The 14519-nt window shown below is 43.6% G+C and overlaps 1 protein-coding gene across 2 annotated transcripts in view; it reads left to right on the forward strand.

The window, feature by feature from the left end:
- Positions 1-617: 617 nt before the first annotated feature.
- The window catches only part of TGFA (transforming growth factor alpha), a 95513-nt gene continuing 81611 nt past the window's right edge, over positions 618-14519 (forward strand). The window contains exons 1-2 of one of the 2 annotated variants that reach the window (XM_059659504.1): positions 618-928; positions 4671-4755. In XM_059659504.1, the coding sequence (XP_059515487.1) occupies positions 4737-4755 (19 nt within the window). In that variant the 5' untranslated portion in view covers positions 618-928; positions 4671-4736. The remainder of the gene's footprint in view (positions 929-4670; positions 4756-14519) is intronic. The other variant, XM_059659503.1, reaches the window with a different exon arrangement.

Consider the following 14519-nt stretch of genomic DNA (forward strand, 5'->3'; position numbering starts at 1 on the left):
ACAGAGGCCCATCGTCATTAGCCCCAGGCCAACATGTACGAAGACACACTGATCTTAACAACGCGCCTGCCTGTGAACGTGGGGTGACTGCTCCAGCGGCAAGCATCCGGAGAATGAAGTGTTCTTCCCTGGGATGGGGCACAGGTGAGCAACCTGGATTCACAACTTCTTCGCTGGCTTCTAGGAAGCACTTTCCTTAGGCCGAGTCTTAGCAGGCGACCTGCAAAGCTCACAGGTCAGGTCTCCTTCAGGGCCTCATCCCCGGTCCCTGGCAGCTGCAGTGGGCACAGGTGACCCCCACCTGCGGCTCTGCTCCGCCGCCTAGAGCCTAGAAGCTGCCACTGCGCCTGGGGACACTCGGGCTCCGCAGCAGGCACGGACCCTGGCGCAGGGGCCGGATTGCACTGAGCTACTACTACTCCTCTGAGGGTGTTGTCTGTAGTCGGGCGCTTCCTGCCTTTTGCTGGTCCTGGGTGCCAAGCTCCCGCGGTGGGGCTCCGAGAGTCCCAGATCGCCCCGCCCCACCGCCCGCGCCCTGCACGGTGCGTGCAACGTCCCCGCCCCCAGCCCCAAACCTCCACCTCCTATGCCCTTAGGGGGGCACCCCCATCGGGGCGGGAGAGTGGGCCGCTGTGCCCGGTCCCGAGTGGCAGAGAGGTGACGGTAACCGCCTTCCCATTTCCGCCCAGGCGTGCAGGCGAGTGCGGGCCAGCCGAGGCGCTCGGGTAGCCGAGGCGCTGGGTCCTCCCTCCGCCCGCCCGCGCGGGGGCCGGCCTTGCCTCGCCGGCGCCTTTTTCCCCCGGCCCCGCAGCGCCGCTCCGCCACTCGGGCACCGCAGGTAGGGCAGGAGGCTGGAGCGCCTGCTGCCCGCCGCCCGCCGCCCGTAAAATGGTCACCTCGGCTGGACAGCTCGCCCTGCTCGCGCTGGGTACGTATGCCGCCAGCTGCGCGCCCCCTCCCTGCGTCCCTTCGGCGACACCCCGCTCTCCCCTGTCCCCTGCATTTCTTTTTCCCCGAGGGCTTTTCTCTGCCCGCCTAGAAGAGTGGAGCCAGGTTAGTGCTTTTCAAAGGTTGGAAGGGGAGTCCATCGGGCTTCCTGGGGATGGGGGGAGCCCATTCCAAAGAGGGGGGCCGTCGAACACCCAGGCTTTCCCCGCGAAGTGGCCACCTGGACTGTGCGCGAGAACACCGGCCCGGGGAGGGAAGCGGGGTGTGCTCGGGCTGGGACTTCCATCCGCCGCTGTGTGTTCGTACACTTGCCCTCACCTCCCTGCTTGCCTGGCTGCCTCCAAGCCCTTCTTCACCCTGCGCGTCGGAGTGTGTAGACACCCAGAGGGTGGCGAGCCCCGACCCTCCCGCCTACCTTGCCTGCTCCCTTTGGGACCCCTTCCCATCCCTGAGCCCGAGCAGATGTTCACGGTCCGGCGAGGTGCCTTCGCTCTTCTGACTTACAGAGCTCTTGAGCTTTGGAGTAGATTTTGGATTTTTGTGCGGATTAATTGTTTTTTTAATTAACTTCCCTGGGAGACGTGGTTTAAGAGTCAGCCAAGGCAGGAGTGAAACCCTGAGAGTTGTCTATTTCCTTTGAGTTTGTTCTCGGAAGGGAACAAGGGATGGGGGAAGGGAAGGAAAGTTAAACCCACAAACCCGGGTCAGGTCTGCGGAGCGGTGCGTTCACAGGTCTGTCTGTAAGTGATGAGGGTGCTGCGCTGCGCACCGCCTGGCGGGCTCCGGGCTCTCGGGAGCCGGGTCTGTCCCGTGTGGAGATAGCAGATCAGCAGCCCAGGTGTCCTGCTTATTGCCGCAGCTTCTGTGAGATGAATTGTTCCGTGAATATCCCGAGTTTAACCCTGTAAAGCAAGTTGCTCGCTATATCTGAGTCTGAGAGAAGCTATAGAACCCCTCCCCTCAAATGCCCTGAGCCGCAGCCTTACCCAGTTCCGGGTATGGTTTCAGGGGGTTCGCGGACCCCTCTGTAATCCTGCCCATGCTAGTTAGGAACCGCATTATCCCAGGGAATTAAGTGCAGTGTGGAGCGGATGCACCCAGCGAGGTCCTCACCTGAAACTCACCAATAGGTGGCATGCTTATGGATCGCTCCCCCTACACACCCCTTTTCCTAAGACCTTTTTGTTTATTTTTTTGTATTGATTATTGTTCTGATTTTAGATGTTTTCAAAGCAATAAAACATTACCAATACACTAGAAGCCTCCTATATGCCGCTTCCCTGTTGTAATTTTCTCCGCAAACTCTAGTAGTAGCAATAAGAGCTTGAACGTTCACTCTGTGTCAGCCACTGTGCTAAGTGCTTGCCATGTATCAACTCATTTAATTTAACATCAACCTAATGAAGAAGGAATTACCATCCCCATGTATAGAGGAGGAAAGTGAAGCTCACAGGGCCCTCCGTGAGGAAGTCGTTGGTCCCCAATTATTAGAGTGTGGAAGGAGTGTGGTTATGAAGAGTCACCTAACTGTGGTCTCTGTGGGCCCATCTCCCAGGTTTGGGACTTGGCCTTGAGGAGAGATTATGGGAAATACTCTGGAACTTGCTGTGAAATGTTGTTGAATTCCTAGGATCTCGAGGTGGGCTTAAGTTCTTCAGTGACAATTAGGGGCAGGACATGATAAAGGGAAACAAATGTGACGACCCTTTTTGAAAGTTGTCTCCCCCACCGCATCACAGTATAATTGCCCATGAAGACTGCATTCATTCATCATCTAATTCTTCTCTTTTGCACTGATGAGTATTTGGTAATCTAGCGGAAAGTGAGTTCAACTTGATCTTTGTTTCCTTCTTTCAGAAACAGATGTATGACTAGAAGGGGTCAATGGGGGGGAGGAATTGGAGGACATTTGTAATACTTTCAACAATAAAGATTTTTTTAAAAGAAAACGATGTGCCCTAACTGGTTTGGCTCAGTGGATAGAGCATCAGCCTGCGGACTGAAAGGTCCCAGGTTCGATTCCGGTCAAGGGCATGTACCTTGGTTGCGGGCACATTCCCAGTGGCGAGTGTGCAGGAGGCAGCTGATCGGTGTTTCTTTCTCATCGATGTTTCTAACTCTCTATCCCTCTCCCTTCCTCTCTGTAAAAAATCAATAAAATATATTTTAAAAAAGAAAAAGGAAATGATGTATAAACCTTAAAGATTAATATGTAAAAGCTGGCTTATACAATTCCAAAATGTGACAAGTTGGGGGAAAGTCAAGGAAAAAGAAGGCAAGAGTAATTTACACCAGTGAGGATTCCCTTTTATTTCTATTTCTTTAAAAAAAAAAAAAAATCCCACAGACCAAAGGGTCTCAGGTTCGATTCCTGTCAAGGGCACATATCTGGGTTGCATGAAGGAGGCAACCAATCGATTAAATAAATAAATAAATAAATAAATAAATAAATAAATAAAAGTATTTACTAGGACTTCTGCCTTCCATCTCACTTTCTAGATTACTAAATACAGTGGGGCCTTGACTTACGAGTGTCCCGACTAACGAGTTTTTTGAGATACCAGCTGTCTCTCAGCTGATTTTTTGCATTCAGTTGATAGAGTAATTTGAGTTAACGAGCTTGTTAGGAGCTTGGTCTCAGAACGAATTAAATTTGTAAGTCAAGGCCCCACTGTACTCATCAGGGCCACATGCATCTTTCATTTGCCCATTTCCTCCAGAGTTGCTTTTCTCTCTGATTTTCTTCCCCTCGTTGAAGGCAGTCCCAGGCAAATCAGGCAGTGTGCCATTGCTCACCCAGATCTAGAAAACCAGTCTCTCTCCTCTCCTCCCCATTTTCATGGGGACACTCTGAGAAAGAATCAGTTAATACTCCTGGTTACTTAGAACCTGAGCACTGATTGATGTTCTGGCAGAGAGTGTGGAGACTGATGATTAATGGCAACCCTGGAAAAGTAATCCAGATTCCTGTGGTGGCTGCCCTCCCATGTCAGGTTTCCATCGCTGGCAGAGCAAACCTCACGGGGGCTTGGCATCTCCAGTCCCACATCCTCCTTTGCGTCCAGGGAGCAAGATGTGTAATCTTGGGCAAGTGACTTAGCTTCTCTGTGCCTTGCTTTTCCCATCTCTGAAATGGTGATATTAACAGGGTTGTTGGATGTATGTAATGAACATAGAATCGTGCCTGGCATGTATAAGATCTTAATTCATCTTAGTGCCATCAAGTTATCCCTGCTATTCAGTGAACCCCATAGAATGTCATTGCAGGTTATGTGGATTCCATAACAGGGAGAGTGTCTGTCTTACTCATCTCATCTCCCTGCTCCCCATCCTTCTTAAGCCAGAAAAATACCACCCAACTTAAAAACCTGCCTAATGATTTTTGTGAATATCATTTGGCAGATGACAAATTCAAGCAAGTTTGGGAGTTCTTTTGCACATTGTGAATTCTTTAATTTTTGATGCAAAATATTTGTATTTCCTCCATCACATTTCATGGTCGGTTGTTTACTGAATTCAGCACTAAGTTCCAGTTTTCTCAGCTGTAAAGTGGAAATAAAACTGTGCCCACCTCACAGGTTATTATGAGAATCAAATGAGATGGAAACGTGGAAGCTATTTATAAACTATTAAAAGAAAGGGTTATACACAAATCAAAGTGATATTGTGATACAGAAGTAGGTTTTATAATCTAGAAATAAACATTATTATTTTTCTGGCAGCTCCCAGAAGGAGGACTGGATGTAGACCTAAAGAAGGACATCCTAGGACGCCAAGTGTCACTAAGGATGTGTAGAGATGAAACAGGTCAGCTTCCCTGTGGGTTTGGGACTGAGGCCAGTAGGAGGCATGAAGTAAGATGTTTCTCCATTGCATGGAAATTTTGTCTTTCAGTGTAGACAGTGGGGGTTGGCCCAGAACACAGATTTTCCTTCCTGGGCAGCCATAATTAGGGAAAGTTCACTGAGAACATGGCTGTAAAGGTGTACCTGGAGCCTTAGAAGCTGAGTTTCCCATATTTGCTTTTCCAATATTTGGTTTCCTCAGAATTTTTCTGTAATACGCCACATCCCCTGCGAAGGGGACCTTTCTTGTACGAATAAATGATGCTTCGTGCCATTGTGTTGCTATGGTAACATACAAAAACTAGGTGACTTTTTCCATTAGCCCTATCTCTGAGAGCCTTTTGAAAGCGTGTTTGAACAGGGTCCTACTCTTTGGGCTGCCCACAAAAAGGGATGGGCAAAGGGAAGCGGAGGTTGGGTCAACCAAAAAGGGAATAGCCTGACACGCTGAATTGGGCATTGTGCGCTTGGTTTCACAAGCACAACCTCTGCAGATCTTCCACAGCAGTGCCCTCAAATCACAACCACCTGGAGGGTTTGGGCAACCAGATTGCCAGGTGGGAAACAGGAGCGTTTGCATGGCTAACAAGTTCCCTGGTGTGGCTTAGGCTGCTGCTGGGGAGACAGGGGAGGAACACGGGGGGAACCACTGCTCTTCAGTCAGTCGCTGTTAGAGAAGCTTCTGGCTTAACCAATTGCATTTTATCTACAAGTACATTCTGACATTTATAAATGCCACTGTGGATTTATGAGCAACTATTAAAGGTGCTTGCCTCGTTGGCCAGGGCAGAGTGAGAACTCTTGCTGAAGTCTCTTCGTTGTTCTAAGTGTTCTTGTACTTTACCCAGGGGAAATGTGAGGATCCACCGTTATTAGACTTAAGCTAACCAGTGCTGATCATGTCACTCCTTCTTTCTCTTTTTGGATTGCCAAAATTGACTGCTGTTCTGCTACCATTTCAAATATGTATATTTTTTACCATCACCCGATGACATATTTTACTGATTTGAGAAAGAGAGGAAGGGAGAGAGAGAGAAACACTGATAGGTTGCCTCCCATACATACCCCAACCAGAGATCAAACCCCGTAGCCTTTTGGTGTACGGGACAATATTCCAATCGACTGAGTTACCCGACCAAGGCCATTTCAAATATTTTTAATCACCTCATTTTTAAGTATAAACTTCAAGTATAAACTAAACGCTAATATGTTTAAAATTTCATCTAGAGATTTGGGTACTTTTGCTTTTGTTTTGCCTCCCTCCCCTCCCCCGACCATGAAATGTCAAGTATAAAATGCCTGAAATAGGAAAGCCTGAAATCTGGGCTACCAGAACCATCTCTTAGGAACTCTTCATTTCCAATGCAAGGCACATTCCCTTTAGACCAGTGGTTCCCAACCTTTTTTTGGCGATGCCTCACCTAAGCATCTCTAAAATCCTGATGCCCCCCTGTGACATATAATTCTTATTATTCAAAAAGTGAACTCCTGTTCACGTGGAGGAAGCCTAAAGGGCCATTAACTTGGTCTAAACAAGCTTCCAAAGAACATGGCATCCATGAAAAAGAAAAAGAAAAGAACGAAAGGACAGTTGAAGTACTGAGGAAGAAATCACTAAGAAATTGTTTAAAAAAATAATAATATGAAGTGATATGAAAAAGTAGCAAATAAAGTTTCAAAACATATAATAGAGAACTTAATGCATAAATATGTCCCAATATATATTTATGTACTACATATGAGGCCCCTAGAACCATAGAAATGCAAAAAATTCACTGTTAGCAGCCCACTCTCTAATTGTCCCCTTTAAAAATCAAATTCCCCCTGTGGGGCGTGTGCCCCATGTTGGGAACCACTGCTTTATACCAAATCTAAAAATCTGGGTAAATTCTTTTGAAATATTATGGATTGGCTGTATTGAATATGACTTAAATGAATCATTACCTCGGCTTAAAGAACAAGTTGGAAGTTTATTGAAATGGAATATCATGTATTTGCTATTGTTTTCTATTAGTCGTAGGAAACCATTTTCTTTCATGTAGAGTCTTTCCCCTTGTCAAGTGAAATCTCAGTACCTTTGCTTTTAATTTTTCATTGTCCCCTTACCTTGCAAAGCTTTCCGTTTTCCCCACCTTCTCCTTCTTGCTTGTACTTCTCAGGTACTCGTAGATGCTTAGGGCTTCCTCAAGAAGGCACGTACACATAACTGCGTTGTGTAACAAGCTTGTACCTACAACTTAGTGGAATTCCAGCCTGCTATTGCCTTGCTTTTTTTTGTTTTAATCTTTGAATATGTTAACGTTTCTGGCTAGGAACCTCATCAGCAGAGTTCGGCCCCTCCATGTCCTGCCTTGGATTAACCTTGGTTGGTACTTGCCCTCTCTTTTCTACTTGTTTGAGGGCAAAGACTCAGTCTTCATCTCTGCCCTTGGCCACTGTGAGCACAGCTGGAGCCTCAGAAGTGACGACCAGATGCTACTATAGCATTTGAAGTCAGAGGACCCAGGCTTGTGTGGGAGGTTTGTGTTGTTGTTTGCTCATTTGCTCTTTGTTTGTCTTTTGTTTTGTTTTGAAGATCACTACTTTTAGGTCAAAATATTGGATTCTTACAAAGAGGCCATATCTCCAGCTTGAGTTTGAATGAGGTCAGTCAGTAAACAAGTCTCCTGGGCACTTAGAGGGTAGATGGGCCTTAACTGCTCCTCCAGCATCTCTTGCCAGGTCTGCGGCATTCTCTGTGTAATTAATGTACTTCCAAGAGGTACCGGAGATTAACTGGCTAAATGGTACACGTAATTTGGTGACACAAAAGCAGCCAGCGCTGATAAATGAGAGGTTTGCAATTACACACTCTGCTCCCTCCCTGCGCAGGCCTTGGCAACCAACTGGGAAAACACAAACTTAGGATCCTTTTCTTAGTTGAAAGAAACAGCGGGGGTGGGGGAGAGGCAGAAGAGAGTAAAGGGGGAATAAGTGGTGATGGAAGAAGACTTGACTTGAAGTGGTGAACACGCAATACAATATTCATGTATTATAGAATTGTACACCTGAAGCCTGAATAATTTTATTAACCAATATTACCCGAATATTTTTTTTGATTTAATTAAAAAAAAATAAGACATGGACACGGATAATAGTGTAGTGAAGGCCTAGAGTGGGGTGGAAGGGGGCAAAGGGTGAGGGGTCATGGGGGACATACTGTTAACAATTAAAAAAAGAAGAAATAGCTCAAGGCCTCTAACTTTTGCCATGGCAGTGGCTCTGAGGAATTGGCATATGAACTATGAAGGGACATAAACTGTTCACCTTGCTTAGCACCCAGCTCAGATGGAAACTCTGGGCTTGAGCACGTCTCACCTTGGATGGCTCCTGGGTTATTATTCTGCATTGGAGGAGCATGTCATTGGGCCAGTTTGCATGCTATCCACACCCCCTGCCAACAAATTGAAACAATGACAGATGTTTTTTTGCACATAGCAGACCTTGGGTGTTATAATTAGGGTTTCAGGGATGAATCATAGGTCCCTGAACTAGAATGAAGAAAGCAAGCCTGGGGCCTGAGCATTTTTTTAGGGAGGTGAGGTCAACTGGGACATTACCCAGGTGGGGAATCCTCCTGGATCTGGACTCTTTCTGAACCTCATCAACCACAACCCTGCCCCCTCCAAAAAACACACAAAACAAACACACTTATGCTGGCCACTGTGCTGGCCTCTTCGTGTTCACAGATGCACACCCTCTGGTTGCCACCTCTCCATGCAGGCCATTCAGAACACACTCCTTCTCTGCCAGCCTCAGGTATATCCTACTTATTCTTTTTCCAAAATGAAACGAAAATCAGAATCTACAAACAAAAGAATCTAAAAAATATGCCCAGCCCTAGCCAGGTTGGCTCAGCAGATAGAGCCTCGGCCTGCGGACCAAAGGGAACTGGGTTCAATTCCGGTCAAGGGCACATGCCTTGGTTGCAAACTCCTCCCCAGCCTGGTCAGGGCTCGTGCAGGAGGCAACCAATAGATTTGTTTCTCTCACATTGATGTTTCTCTCTCTCTTTCCCTCTCTATTCCACTCAAAAAAAAAAAAAAAAAAAAAAAAAAGCCCAAATTTGACTCACCGGAGGCATCCTCTTACTAGATTTAACCAGCAGGTAGGTATCCTACCAGATCTCATTATGGGTAATGGATACAGATATTTGTATATTCACTTTTTTTCCTTCAAAATGCCATTTAGTAGATTATGTTTCTAAATCTGCCTTTTATTTACAGTACATAGGGAAACTATTTCTGTGGCAAACAATATAAATATATCTTATCAACCTATAATTTTTTAATGACTATGACACATTCCAGTATAGAATTATCATTGTTTATTTATGTATCCCTTATTGATTGAGATGTAGGTTGTTTCAAACTTTTAAATACCCAAACCTGAAATGAAAATTCTTGCCGCTAAATTATTACTAGCGTCTTTCAATTATCTTCTATGGACTAATCCCCAGAGCTGGATTACTAAGGTCAAAGGTACACACTTTTTCACCTTTTAACATGTTTTGACAATCTGCCCTCCAGAACAGCTGTACAAATTGATACTTCTACCACCTATGTGTCAATACCTATTTATCAGCAACCTTGCCTATGGTGAATATTATCATTTTCTAGACTTTTCTAATTATGTTGGTAAATGGTATCTAATTATTTTAATTTGTATTTCTTTGGGTAAGACCAAAGTTTGGTAGAATTTAAAGATTCTCCATGTTTGAGTATTTGAATTTACTTGCTTGTGAATTCCCTATTTCTGTCCTTAGACCATGTTTTGAGTAGGTTGTTTTTGTGTTGATTTGTAAGCAGTTTTTAAAAAATTAAATTGAAAACATTTTCTTCATTTTGCCTTTTAAACTTAGATGTATTTATTGTGTTTGGGTTTACAGAAGTATGATTGTGTTTTTACTTTTAAGGACTTAAAATCTGTTCATTATTCCATTGTGATTTCTACTTTTGCATAATACTTAGTCTTGGGGTAGGAAGGCATTTCAATGACTGATCTCTCATTTTCCCTTGTACTTTTAAGTTGTGACTTTTTGGGTTTAAATTTGAATTTCTTGGGCATGTATTTTGGTGTAAGATGTGAGATAAAAGTCTAACTTGCCTTTTGTTAAATAATGATCCAGTTACTCTAAAACACCGTTTGTTGAATAATTTATTATCTACTCACTGAATTCAAATCCCACATTTGTCACCTGATACAGTCTTAGGAGTACTGGGTCTGTTTGTGGAATTTCTGTTCTTTCCACTAATATGAGGCTCACCCTGTAATGAATCATTTTTTTGGGCTGGGAACATGTCATTGCCCCAGAAAGTTGGGACAGAAAATATTGAGAACTGGGAAAGCAGACAACGCATTATAGTGAGCATCACTTCACTTCTCCTTCTCGTGGCAAGACTTCTCCTTCCCTCCCACCCAGGGCATGTTGGAAGAAGAAACACTTGTGGTGGTGGAGGAAATGAACATTAATGTGGTGACAGAGAGAACGATTACTTACCATGTTCAATCCCTGGGGAGAAAGGATGCCTTACCTCACTCATCCTCAGCTTGGCCGAGGACTGCTGAGCATTGGGCCTCTACTGAAAGGCATGAGGAACTGCCTATGCTCTCCTATTCTTTCTGGAATTTGTGCTTTGCAGGATTTGGGGGTCACGAGGCAGGCCTACAATCCACTATGTGATATTCTGGTTAACAGAGACTGTATATTTTCATCCCCTTTCTCAAATGGGAGTACTATGGAGTATGCCTTGGCATACCTGGATCCACAGACCAAAACCAGCACATCTCCCTGGAATAAGGAATAATTAAAGAATCTAAAAGGAACTTAGCTGGCAAGTTAGAACACTTTCTATATTAAAACATACTCAGATATATTAGTGGATAGAATGGAAATTGAAATATCAAAATTAACTTTTAGAATGTAAAACCTCAGATAAATTAGGGTGTGTTTTTTTCCTTTGTTGTAGACTGTGCCCCCAGACTCTAACGAAATGGGTATGAGTTCTTTCTTTTTGCCATTTCAGGGATTTTAATTAAAATGTTTGAGAAATACTGCCCCATGTGGGTGACTAATTTTCAGAAATTTAGAGTAGAACAAGATGATAACTAAAATAAATAACTTTATCATATTCTCCTTACTTTGAATTTAACTTGCTTTCCTTTTTCATACTTTTCCTAAGGTAAAAACTTAAATTATTGATCTTAGTTCTTTCTTCTTTACTAATATATTTATTCAATGTTATAAATGTTCCTCTAAGTGCTGCTTTAGCCGCATCCCACACATTTGGATGAGTTGTATTTCCATTTTTATTTACTTCAAAATACATTTTATTTATGAGATTTCTTCTTTGATCCATGTATTATTTAGAAGTGTGTTGCCTAATCTTCAGTATTTAACTCCTTTGTAGTCTAAAAGCAAACATTGAATGATCTCTGGGCTTTTAAATTTATTAGTGTGTGTTTTATAGCCCAAAATGTGATCTGTTTTGATAAATGCTCATGTGAGCTTGAGAAAGAATGTGTATTTGGACAAAATAGTCAATTATATCCAGTTGGTTGATGGTGTTGTGGAGTTCAATTATGTCCTTACTGATTTTCTGCCTGTGGATCTGCCTATTTCTGATAGAGGAGTGTTGAAGTCTCCAACTCTGATAATGGATTTATCTGTTTTTCCTTGCAATTCAATTAATTTTTGCCCCATGTATTTTGACATTCTGTTGTTAGGTGCACACACGTTAAAGATTGCTATGTAACTTCATCATTCTTTAATGATTCAGAAGCTATTTCAGGGTCTCTCAGTGCCTGAAGGTCGTCACTAGTAAACTCTGATCCCCATATGGTACCTGTAATTATTGCAGAACTTCCATTACTACCTGTGAATTAGAAGTTCCAGTGAGTAGTTTTCTCCCTGACTTAGTTAAGCAAAATTCTTCTCTATTTTAAACTTCCTTTGGGGAGAAAAAAAGTACAAAAGGCATAACTCCAAGTTCCTATATTGGGATCAAATGCTATATCAAGAGAATGGGACCTCTGATGAAGGCCATCATTTCAAGTAAATTCTTATTTTGAACCTTCTGTAGGTTGTAAAAGGTTTTGGTGAATGAACTGGTTATGCCCCAGTGAATAACTTAAAAGTTAGAGATTTACGCTTAGGAAAACAACATCAACTCACTGTGTAATGTGAGCTTATTTATTGTGAAGCACCTCTTTCCCGTACTGTGGAAGGGAGGGGAAATAAACAAAAGTCCTTTCAACTAAATTGGATTTATCTTTTATTTCTGATAAAAGGCAGGACTCTTTTTTTTTCTTTAACAGTAATAACAGAGGCATTCGGAGTACCTCCACTGTCATCCCATGTAGACTACCTCCAAGTGAGCAAACAGTTGTGATTTTTGTAGGCTTGGAGCTAATGTAATGTGGTTCTTAATTCACCAATGGTAGCCACTTTATTCACTTGATGCTGTATTATAGAGCTAATGGGCTGAATAACAAAAATAGGATTCATCAGCTCAAAGTGAGGGATGCTGTTTATTTGTTTGTTGAAATTACTTATTTTATGCATGGATTGTGCAGATTCTCTGCAGGGTTTGGTGATATTAATGCAGAGGGCCGTGACCTAGCTCTTGTGCCCTGCCCCTGAATTTTTCATAGCTTGTAGCAGAAGCAGACACATAGTTTTTCACAATATGATGAGCTATACAGCGGGCACCTAGGGCTCAAGAAGAGGGCTCGTGGTATGACAGGGCAAGGTACTCTTTGAGGAGATAATGGCCATCACTTAGCACAGTGCCTGTATATGGTAATTTCTTTAAATGCTTTATGTATTTCACAAACTCCTTTAACCCATCTAGAAATCCTATGAGATATGATTATCCCTATTTTTGCAGATGAGCAAACTGAGGCACAAAATGTAAAGTAATTCACCCAAGCTCCCATAGTCGGCAAGTGGCAGAATTAGGATTTGAACCCAGAATCCTTGCCCGCTGATCTAGCCATCTCACTAGTGTGCTTCTCCGTGTCGGTCATGGAAGACTGGATGCTGAGGTGTCTGGAGTCACTCACATGGGAGGGAGAGTGCCATTTTGCAGCAGACATTAGGCTCAACGTCATCAGATTTTCAGACAGCCACTCCCCTAAATATTTACCATATTGAGAGTACTTTCCATGCGTGTAAGTGTCATGCTGGCTAAAAAGAAATCTTATTACTTTCCAACACTGTGAAATATCATAAAGAAATGAGTGTGGTAGAGTTTTGTTTTGTTTTTTTCTCTCCTTTGGTCAAGACTTCAGATGTTCAGAAGACAGAAGATCACAAGAGTTGTGCTACCTGACATTTTTTATTGTGACCAGGGAACCTCTAATAAGAAATTCATTAATGGATGCCTGTTGGCATTTCTACCATAATTTTTTTAAAATATATTTTTATTGACTTCAGAGAGGAAGAGAGAGGGAGAGAGAGAGAGAAACATCAATAATGAAAGAGAATCTTTGGCTGCCTCCTGCATGCCCCACACGGGATTGAGCCCGAAACCCAGGCATGTGCCCCTGACTGGGAATCGAACCATGACCTCCTGGTTCATAGGTTGATACTCAACCCCTGAGCCATGTTGGTTGGGCTCTGCCATAAATTTTTTAAAGGGTGTTGTTTTAAAGGATGATCTCTTCCATTTATGCCTGAAAGTCACAGCACGTGAACTGTAGTCTCTAAAGCCCTCTACTAGGGTGCTGGCTCCACCTCCTCCTCACCCTGCTTCCACACCTCCCCAGGTGACATTCCCCTGAATACTAGCGGAACATGGCAGGGTCTTTAACACTTTTACTTTAACACATTTAATTCCTCACAGTCCCACTAAAGATAGAATCTGGGTTAGCACATTTGCTAATAGCTGGCTTACTTTGACTCTTCACCCCCAACTTTAGCAATGACATGTACCCACAAAAAAGCACAGGCATTTCCATTGACTTGATGGAGTAGCTGATCAGAACAAAATAGCATTTCTGGTTTCACCTGTCCATGGGGACTTTCTTCATGCAGTGGCAGCATTTTTTGATGACCCATGCACCTCTGAACAGATAGTTTAATATCTGGATCCTCAGGTGTTAGATTCTACCCATGTTTATTAAAGGTGCTCCTCCCCCTTAGGTAAAGATGAAGGTGTTGTACGCATTGGCAAACTGTATCACTAACGAACACGTGAAACAGCCAGTGGGACGGACCTCCTTTGCAATGAGTGAGCGGCTGAAAAAAAATGTAGGTTTTAAAAATCAGTGTCTTAATTAAAGGACCTTATTTGATAATCCTTTTCTATAGTAATCTCCCCGTAATTGGTTTGCTTAAAGTGGATCGCCTCCACTGAAGTGCCCCTCAAACCCCTCCCCCCAGTATTGACTGCTTGGTAGTTATGTAACAGCCCATCCTGCTGGCCCATGGGGAGGAAATGCTGATGTTTTAGGGAGCCAGGAAACTAAATTATCTTCTGAGGTTTAAATACACAGATAGTAGCTCCTTATAGAAATTCCGTTGTTCTCAGAGCTGAGTGCTTGCCTGTGTTTTCCACGGGGCTTCTGCACACTGCCCCACAGGCTTTCTTGATCCTCACTTGCGTCACCTAATATCTAGTGGCCCACTATCAAACATTTCTTTCTTGATTGATGCTCTTAGTTGTAACATTCAGCTGGAGAAAG

This window comes from Myotis daubentonii, chromosome 12, assembly GCF_963259705.1.
Source record: "Myotis daubentonii chromosome 12, mMyoDau2.1, whole genome shotgun sequence".
NCBI lineage: Eukaryota > Metazoa > Chordata > Mammalia > Chiroptera > Vespertilionidae > Myotis > Myotis daubentonii.